This window comes from Limulus polyphemus, unplaced genomic scaffold (assembly GCF_000517525.1).
Source record: "Limulus polyphemus unplaced genomic scaffold, Limulus_polyphemus-2.1.2 Scaffold4383, whole genome shotgun sequence".
Taxonomy (NCBI): Eukaryota; Metazoa; Arthropoda; class Merostomata; order Xiphosura; family Limulidae; genus Limulus; species Limulus polyphemus.
Genome location: NW_013669993.1, coordinates 49,175 through 59,829, shown reverse-complemented (window position 1 = coordinate 59,829; position 10,655 = coordinate 49,175). Strand labels below are relative to the sequence as shown.

The window sequence follows — 10,655 nt, the reverse complement described above, 5'->3', positions numbered from 1 at the left end:
CCCGAATATACTAGACAGGTGTGACCTTTAGAGTTACTCTCATTATAAATATACTCGGTGTATATATCCATTATTGTTAGGTACTGCTAGTACCACAATACAATAACGACAGAATATTGGTCCGATATTGAGGATTATGACACATATTAACATACACAGGACGAGATATTGAGGATCATAACACATAGTAACATACACGGGACGAGATATTGAGGATTATAACACATATTAATTTATACGGGACGAGATATTGAAAATTATAACACATAGTAACATACACAGGACGAGATACTGAGGATCATAACACATAGTAACATACACGGGACGAGATATTGAGGATTATAACACATAGTAACATACACAGGACGAGATACTGAGGATTATATTAGATTCACAGTTTCGTACACAATATTATATTTCAGTAGTACTATATGGTTTACTTAAGTTTAAAGAACAAAAATCCCTTGTACAATTCGGTTCCGCCAAATTGCACGTGAACGTAGTGACATGACGCCAAATTGCACGTGACATGAAATAGATCACAACCGCTACACTTAAAATGAAAATAGTTAATGTTCAATAAGGTTTTGGGTGTCTCTTCTCCGCACTGCATGTATATAACTTTTACCAAAGAAGTAACCTACCCAGATTCGAACCCGCATTTCTACTCATGGAAAAGCTATTTTAGCTAATTGAACAGCTGTCTAGGCGGTACTTCATTTTAATATTACTGCTTGATTAATATTAATACTTAATTAATGATCTTAAGTTTTCATGTTATTAATTAGTAAGTCCAAAGTGTTGGCAGAATGTTTGAAGTTCATTTATTGGTTGGGCGGCATCTTTTAAGTTTGTATATACTTTTATATAAAAACTAATCGTTATTTGAGTAAACATTTCAACCATGTGGAGCCAGCAGTGTGTTTTTAAAATGTCTAAAAACACGTATTTTAATGCGCATTGATTCACCACTTACTTACCGTAATTTGTTTATTGTGTAATAGGCTGATCCTCTCTTTAATTAAAGCCATATATTTCTCTCCATCTGTGTGGTCATTAGCTTGTATCTATCTGGTTGGGCTTTATTTATCTGGTTGGCTATCTTTTTCATTGCCCCTCCCCCAGTGGCACAGCGGTATGTCTGCGGACTTACAACGCTAGAAACTAGGTTTCGATACCCGTGCTTGGCAGAGCACAGATATCCCATTGTGTAACTTTGTGATCAATTAAAACCAAACCAAACAAATATTTTTCATCTGTATCTATATGACTGATTGAATTATTCTTGTATATTTGTCTGGTTGGTTATCTAAGTACCTGCTGTCTGTATAATTTGCTGTTAATGTTTAATGATTCTATATATATAAATATAAAACCTTGTTCGGTGAGTTTGGAATATTCGGTGAGTTAAGAGTTGTATCCGAAGTGCTCGTTACGCCATAAACCAGATAAACGAACTTTGAGTTATAACCAGATCAACAATACAGTAGTATTCGTCCCGTGTATGTTAATATGTGTTATAATCCTCAATATCGCGTCCCGTGTATGTTAATATGTGTCATAATCCTCAATATCTCGTCCCGTGTATGTTACTATGTGTTATGATCCTCAATATCTCGTCCCGTGTATGTTAATATGTGTCATAATCCTCAATATCTCGTCCCGTGTATGTTACTATGTGTTATAATCCTCAATATCTCGTCCTGTGTATGTTACCCTAATTGCTAATAGACAGTTCAAAACTATAGGAGAAGTAAAGGGTTAAAACATTAAGGGAAAGAATAAGTCCTGTTGTTTTTATTATTTACTAAAAATTGGTCAAGAAATGGCGTTAATTTTCGAGGAAAAAAAAACAGACTATAGTTATGGAATAAAAACACCCTGGACAATCTATTATTTTGGTAAAAGAAATCAGCTGGGTGTTGTTGCTAACTTTGCACCGTAAGGTCTTCAAAACATCGGTTTTTATTAGCGCACATTTCCGAAACTTTGAAAACACGACTATTGAAAGCTAAGAATAAGCCAATCAGAACATCATGAATAATCACATGCAGGGTCACTTTTAATCCCAACGATATAATTAGAAACGAATTAATTTGTCCGGAATCTTCTTCGATGTTATTCAGTACGGTACCCCGTCTATGGACTTAGAACGCTAAAATCCGAGGTTCGATTTCCTGCGGTGGACACAGTAGATAGCCCAGTGTGGCTAAAAAACAAATTTCTCGAGCATGTTGTAAGTGACGCTGTCCGTTTTTTTTTTTTCGTTTTCTCAATTTTTTAACAGAACTCTTAGCACAGGAAGGGAGTTTCTAACGAACTATAATTGACTTTCTGGAAAATTGGTTGAATTGGTAATCGTAACGATATAATAACTAGTAACTAGAAGAATAAGAAATATCAAAGTATTTCAAAACTATGAAGTTTTATTTCTGTCCACATTGTTGTTATACGACCATTTTCGACGGAGTATCTATTTTTCCACATTTTTACAAAAAAAAAAAAAACAAGAAAAAGAAAATAAATTCATCTAACCTGCTTAATTTCCCGCAACGAAGTTTTAATCATTAAACCACAACGTGCTTAACTTTCTTTCTGTTACGCGGTACTAATTAAGTTAATGGTTTTTGTTTATTTCTTTTTGGAATTTCGCGCAAAAACTAAGCGAGGGTTATCTGCATTTGTTTTTCTTTTTTGGGTTTCCGAGACCGCTTACGGTCGTTGGGGCTCTTGGCATGTTAATGCACCATCGGTGATTGTCGGGCAGATTTACCCGGTGTCGCCCATGTCCTCTCCAAGTAGCCGTTCCTAATTTAGCAGCGAAATACTAAAGGGAAAAGCAGCTTATCAACATCATCCACCGCCAACTCTTGGGTTGCTTTTTTACCTCGAGAAATGAGGTTGATCGTCATATTATAACGCCCCACTGCTCAAAGGGTCAGCGTTTTCGGTAACGGGATTCAAACTCGCGACCACTGATTGCGAGTCGAGAGCTCTAATCGCCAGGCTATTGGTTGGTAAAGAGTAGCCCAAGAGTTGATGGTGGGTGTTGTTGACTAGCTGTCTTCCCTCTATTCTATCACTTCAAACTTAGGGACGGCTAGAACAGATAACTTTAAGAGTAACTATGCCAAAGAGGTATAATATTATATAATGATGAGTTTTCTTTGTTTGTAATTTAGGAGACGGGCAGCATTCGACCAGGGGTCATTGGAGGGAGCAAACCTCGAGTAGCCACTCCTGATGTGGAAAAGAAAATTGAAGATTACAAGAAGGAGAATCCAGGAATTTTTAGTTGGGAGATTCGGGATCGCTTGATAAAGGTATAAGACTTAAAATCGGCTAACATTGTTTAACAGCCAGTTTATTATTTTACAACATTCACAAATTATATTTAAGGATGGCTCTTTTACTTTTATTTTACAATATTCTCAATCTATATTTAAGGATGGCGCTTTTACTTTGATATTAACCACCAGATATCTTTATCTATAAAATAATAAATGTATTTAAGCTTTATTTGGTTTTTTAGAGCAATGTCATATTGGGCAATCTGCTGTGTCCCCCGCGTGGAATCGAACCCCGGATTTTAGCGTTCTAAGTCCGTAGACGCACCGTAGACCGTATTTAAGAAAACTTTTTCGTTCTCTACGTTTTTGTCATCGAAAGTTCATAACAAATCCTTTAGTTGACTTTGCGTTACTGAATGTTTTTTTTTCTCTTTGTTTTATGTAAGTTGATTACCTTAGAAACACAATTTAGCTATTCAATTTTCAGGACGAAATTTGTGACAAGAACTCAGCCCCCAGCGTGAGCTCCATCAGCAGAGTTCTCCGGGGAGGAAGGCAACCTGACAAGCCAGAAGATTGTTACAGGGATGGCGAAGGGAGCAAGAAAGCCGACCATAGTATTAACGGAATTCTGGGGGGTGAGTGAGTTACCTTTGTTTCCCTTCACATATATTTGTTCGTATTTCTGTGGCGTTGAAATCCTTTACTTACCAGAGCTCCTTCTTAAACTAGCAGAACAGCCTACAAGAAGTTATGAAATGTTTGATCGGTGATAAGATTTGTTTATATGTTTTAGGGCAACGCCATATTGGGGGGTATCCGGGCTGTGTCCACCCCGGGTTTTGGGTCCGTTTTATTTTACTCTCAATTTGTTTCGGATTTTTCTACCTTTCCCCTTCTGGTTGCTATGGGTGATGCAATAAAATATCGTGTGTGAATGATTTTACGGATAATATTCCGCGCCTAGCAACGAGGAGAGTAACTAAGAAACAGATGCACGCAGCCGCAGTGTGAAAATACTGTTTAAGGACTACCTGAGCTAGCCACTCATAATCTTGAAGTGGTAGGATAGAGGTAAGAAAGCTAGTCAACAGCATTCACTTCCATCTCTTGGGCTACTTTTATCGAATAGTGGGGTTTGAGTACCTCTAATAACGCCCCCACGCCCCCAATATGCGAATCGCATTTTTGCAACAATCTGGCGTGAACCACCAGGGAGTCTAACATTCGTAATCCGGCATGTTAGCCCGACCAGGAAAATAGTTTGTAGTTATGCACAAAGCTACACAATGGGCTGTCTGTGATCTGCCCACCACGGGTATCGAAACCCGGTTTCTAGCGTTGTAAGTCCGCAGACTGTGCCAATGGGGGGGAGGGAGGAAAATACTAAAATTCTTCAAAACCTGTTGTACTTGAGATCTTGTATTTATTTATTCTAATGATTTTTGTGATAGTTCTCAAACAAATTGGATAATGACGTGTTGACATAATTAAAAGAAATGAATTCCGTATTTCGGATAATCCACACGTCAGATGTAAAACATACACAGTATACAGACGTATAAAAGAGTTATCGGGTAATGTTGACCAAGATGAACAATAAACGAACCAAAATATTTGACCAATAACTTTCGAATTATTTTTTTGTCAAAATGCCCAATATTCGAGTATATTATTTGGCTTCGATTTGATAAATAAAGCCATTATCTGTCGTGGAAAAGTAAATTTTTGGCGTACATTTAAAGTAAAATCCTCAGGTAAATGTAAATATTTGGAGCATAGAGTGGTATCTTTAAAGTGAAATCCTCAGGTAAATGTAAATATTTGGAGCATAGAGTGGTACCTTTAAAGTGAAATCCTCAAGTAAATGTAAATATTTAGAGCATAGAGTGGTATCTTTAAAGTGAAATCCTCAGGTAAATGTAAATATTTGGAGCACAGAGTGGTACCTTTAAAGTGAAATCCTCAAGTAAATGTAAATATTTAGAGCATAGAGTGGTATCTTTAAAGTGAAATCCTCAGGTAAATGTAAATATTTGGAGCATAGAGTGGTACCTTTAAAGTGAAATCCTCAGGTAAATGTAAATATTTAGAGCATAGAGTGGTACCTTTAAAGTGAAATCCTCAGGTAAATGTAAATATTTAGAGCATAGAGTGGTACCTTTAAAGTGAAATCCTCAGGTTTAGAGCATAGAGTGGTACCTTTAAAGTGAAATCCTCAGGTAAATATAAATATTTAGAGCATAGAGGGCGCTAATGAAGCTCTTAAAAGAAGTGTAAAAGTCCCAAGCTTCTATATCATTTTCATTTATTTCTTAACAATTTGTGTGTGTGTGAATGTGTGTGAAATCGGAAGGATATTTCTTGAAAAACACGTGACTTTGGGCGTTTCAGACGTTCGTTTGAATTTCTCAAATTAGTCAAACTGTATTGTTCTTTCCACTAATGCACAGCCGAAGTGAGAAGAATTACTCCACTCTGTAAATGTCGCAACTGTTTGCGTGTGTGTAGTCCTTGCTAAATTGGAACCCTCCCAAAACAAGGAAGAGGAGCTCAGTCTGCCCTCTAGTTGTATGGACCAGAACTAATACTCTGTCTTCAGTATCAATAATGTAGTAACGACTGGAACCTGAACCCCCATAATAACCGGATTGGTAATCTAAGTAAACATGAGATACAAAGGTGCTTTTGTACACTGGGGATTATCGAGGTACTCGAGATTGTTTGCCGAATGGCTGATGCCCTCTAGTGTTAGAAACGCGAACAAACATGCTTACGATCTCTTACTGGAAATAAAAAAAAAAAACAACAAAGAAAGAAAGAAATAGACTAGCTGTTTGTTTAGTAACAAGAATGACAAATAAATGCGTCCGAAGTGTGACAATACAATATAAAACGGTTTTAATTGCTGTAAGAAATGAAACCCAGTGAAGGCCGAAATACTGACCATATGATCCATTTACCGTGACTGCGATGTTAACCATTCCCCCCCCCCCCTATTTTCATTTCTATCTGTCAGTTTAGATGTAACTTAACTGCCGTTTTTCAGCGGGAATGTTTTTACTGTTTGAACACTTAAAGAAGTCAAACAGTCTGTTCACTTGTGGTCAAGTTAGATGGCTGTAACGTTCGTTAGTCAACTATCAGCTGGGTGAGAATTTTTACCAACACCTACCCGTTACAGTTCTTACCAAATAATCCATATTGGATTGGTAAGTAATGATTTTGTATTTTCGTATGTCACGTTTCAAGCATGCGCGTTCCACATAGATATAGAAGGTTGTTTTTTTTTTGAATTTCGCGCAAAGCTACACGAGGGCTATCTGCGCTAGCCGTCCTTAATTTAGCAGTGTAAGACTAGAGAGAAAGCAGCTAGTCTTCACCACCTACCGCCAACTCTTGGGCTACTCTTCTATCAACGAATTGACCGTCACATTATAACGCCCCCACTGCTGCAAGGACGAGCATGTTTGGTGTGACGGGGATTCGAACCCGCGACCCGCAGATTGTGAGCCGAGTACCCTAACCACCTGGCCATGCCGGGCCGCAGATATAAAAGGAAAGAACGAATTATGTTAATAAACAGTCAACAATATATATATTGTTGACCGAACAATTATGAGTAAACACAGATATCCTGTTCTCTATTAGGGTTACACCAGTAAACAAAAAAAACGGAGTTAAAAGTAGTAATATAGACATTAAAATATTACCTTTTGTGGTGTAGTAATAATAACTCTGCTCTTTATTACCGTGACGATGTAAATAAAATATTATTTCCATTACCCTGGTGGTGAATGTAACAATATTACTTTTTTCAGTATCGTAAAGATATTACTATTTATTCCTTACACCGTACGTGAAGACAAAATCTTTCATTGCTCTGATGCTTGAGACGGTGATATCGTCACGGGTGTTGGAGGATAATATTAAAATATGCTGCGTTATCGTTATTTTTATTTGTGTTATGTAAAAACAGTGCATTCAAATCGTCACGGCGCAATAGTGGGGGGTATCAACGAATCAGACGTTAAAAGCTGTTCAGTTAAAAACACTCAAGCACAGTTATCAACTTATTAATATTACACAATTAAGAATGATAACAAAGCCTTTATAGCATATTGGTACCCGGTGACTTAATATGTGCACGTTTCCCAAAGCCCATTCGTTTGTTCTTAACCCTTAAATTACCAACGTTTTTTAAAACCCGATCACAAACTGAATGTTATCGGCTGATAGAACAATTCGTTCAAAAAAGCAAAACCAGAAGTAGTTAGCGGAATTAATTGAAATACTGATTGTGTTTTTTTATTTACGTTTGTTTATTTTGTGGGTGTGACTACTATGTTATTAGAGACCATCAACGTTATAGAACATCAAGAAATCTGGTGCATACATAGGTTAGAAAGTTGAAAAAAATCAAAGGAACTAAGATTAAACTTAAAGATCGCAGTAATCAACACCCGGCATAAGAGTTACGAGTTCTTAATAAAGAACGATTGTCTTTGGGTTTAACAATGTTTAAACGAGAAATTACCTTAGTATGGTTGTCTCGGGGTTTAACAATGTTTAAACGGGGAACTGCCTTTGTCTCAGGGTTTAACAATGTTCACTTTAAACAGAGAAATTATATTAGTAGGATTGATTCAGGATTCACAACTGATAAAATAGTTTCGGATCCAATATTATATTTTTGTGAACAAACTTAAATCTCGGGATACATTTTCTGTTTTAATCTTATTTGCTTTTATCGCTCAAGCATCAAGTGATTATCTATATCAAACGAATTTATGACTGACTTTTAACTTAATAATTTTAATACTCGTACAACGTTCGTTCCAGAGAACGAGTTTATTACATAAAAGATTTAGCCACAAAGCCTTCCTTATAGATACTATAGAAGCGCCATCTAATGAATTTCCTGGCTTTTACCGCTTTTATCTGTAACCTTAAAAATCTAGTAATGATTGGTTAAAAAGTCCATGAAACCCATTTGCTCGCATTGAACTTATTCAAACATAAGATGGACCTGTGATCGTTGTTTAGAGGCATAGCAAATGCTACTGAAGCGAAAGTTGTTAGACATAGAGGCTTCACTCTGATTTGATGCGAAACTGCCGTGTTTGTATGCATGTTCTGAGCACGAGCTACAAATATTGAATGAATAGCTACAACAGGAGCGAAAATGTTCTGATTTTTCCATTCGTGTGGGAATAGACAAGGTGTGACGTTCACGCACATTGAAGTACTTGATGTTCTGTCTTTCCGCCAGATGTCACGTCGTTTCTTTTCACTGATTAGGCTTAACAATATCAATACCAAAACCCGTAGATACTATTGGTAAAAGTACGCTTTTGCATCTGCTCTTTGCCATGGAAATTTAGCACAGAGGATCTTCATGAATCGCCTGTTCTTTCGTTAGCTTCTGGAAGGGGAGAGGGGGGGGGAGACTTTTTGTTGTATTTCCATCGTTAGCAGTGATTCGTTGGCTGTAATATCAAAGCCACTGGCTAGCAATCGACTATAACGAATTAGACTATACAGAGGCTTCGGCGGCCATGTTGAATAAAGCGTTACGCCGATTTCCGCCTTTTCTTCTTGTCAACGCTAGAGGTCGGCAGCGGCGGATGGATAGGGTCAGTACTGGGTGGTAACGCACGGACCCCACGCCAATCGCAGACGTTATATATTATCTTTTCAACTCATTTGCTATGAAAATAGAACGCTAAATTACCAGCGATGAAGCGAGTTCACTGCGACAACTCAAGGATTCAAAACTCCGGCTCTAGCAGCTAAGCCCGGTTACGACTGCCCGAGCTCCTACAGTTTTCTTATCAGCTCAACAGTTTAGACACTAAAGGGGCCATCATTTATTCCCAGTGTATGGGGTGAGGGATCACTTGGTTTTTCAGCATTTGAATAACATTCATACGCTTTTTATCATCACCTGTGTGTAGAATTGGAGTAGACAGAGCCGAGCAGGAAACGCCAAGTTCCCTCCCCTCGACTGCTTAGCTGCTCGTTCCTCATGATTGGCTGACTCCACTAAAGTTTTATCGCCGACAAAGAAACAGTCTGGGCCGATGTTGTAGCTTAAAAGTGACATTTTTAACATAAGCGGTGGGACCTTTGAGCCTCATTGTTTGTGGAATTCATCTTAGAACGATTGATTGTCCCCTTCCAACTTTCCAGAACTGCTGAGCTAGAGATGAATTAAAAACTCATCATCGAATCTCGTGGTTAAAAACTGATTATGGTTTCTCAGCTTACCTAGTGAACTGGAGTTTAGACGGTGTTTCTCAGCTTACCTAGTGAACTGACGTTTAGACGGTGTTTCTCAGCTTACCTAGTGAACTGACGTTTAGACGGTGTTTCTCAGCTTACCTAGTGAACTGGAGTTTAGACGGTATTTCATGGAGTACATGTCCCCCATACTTTTTCAAATAGAGCATAACCTCACGTATACCCCAGATACAGAAACTGTTCCTTCACTTTTGAAACCATACTTACGCCACTGAATGTGATAATGAACGGGTTTGTTTCGTATACCCGAGGGTACACAAAACTGATTAGAATCGTTTGTTATCTCATAGATAGCTATTAATTACATTAACTATTAATCTAAAAATGAGTTTATTTGTTTTGGTTTACTAACTTACACCAGAAAATCTGACCTTAGGTCAAGGTCGGGTCAACCAGCTAGGTGGAGTCTTCATCAACGGACGACCACTGCCCAATCACATTCGTTTGAAGATTGTAGAAATGGCTGCTGCTGGAATCAGACCATGTGTGATAAGTCGACAGCTGCGGGTGTCTCATGGTTGTGTGTCCAAGATCCTCAACAGATATCAGGTAGGTTCTAATCGTTCGGCGATGTGATTAGTTAAGCAACGAATAATGATTAAAAATGGGGTAGCACACCAACAGAAAAGGTGTACCACCACTACACGTTTTACGGGTATTCAAAGTGAACCGTTTAAACTCCAGTTCACTAGGTAAGCTGAGAAACACCGTCTAAACTCCAGTTCACTAGGTAAGCTGAGAAACCCCGTTTAAACTCCAGTTCACTAGGTAAGCTGAGAAACACCGTCTAAACGTCAGTTCACCAGGTAAGCTGAGAAACCCCGTTTAAACGTCAGTTCACTAGGTAAGCGGAGAAACCCCGTTTAAACTCCAGTTCACTAGGTAAGCTGAGAAACCCCGTCTAAACGTCAGTTCACTAGGTAAGCTGAGAAACTCCGTTTAAACTCCAGTTCACTAGGTAAGCTGAGAAACCCCGTTTAAACTCCAGTTCACTAGGTAAGCTGAGAAACCCCGTTTAAATCCAGTTCACTAGGTAAGCTGAGAAACCCCGTTTAAACGTCA

At 38.2% G+C, this 10,655-nt stretch overlaps 1 protein-coding gene across 1 annotated transcript in view; it reads left to right on the top strand.

Annotated features, from left to right (window-relative positions):
- LOC106471063 (paired box protein Pax-7-like) overlaps positions 1 to 10,655 on the top strand; it is a 54,029-nt gene that overhangs the window by 16,987 nt on the left and 26,387 nt on the right. Inside the window, exons 2-3 of the mRNA XM_013931650.2 lie at positions 3,183 to 3,323; positions 3,778 to 3,928. Of these exons, the coding sequence (XP_013787104.2) occupies positions 3,183 to 3,323; positions 3,778 to 3,928 (292 nt within the window). The remainder of the gene's footprint in view (positions 1 to 3,182; positions 3,324 to 3,777; positions 3,929 to 10,655) is intronic.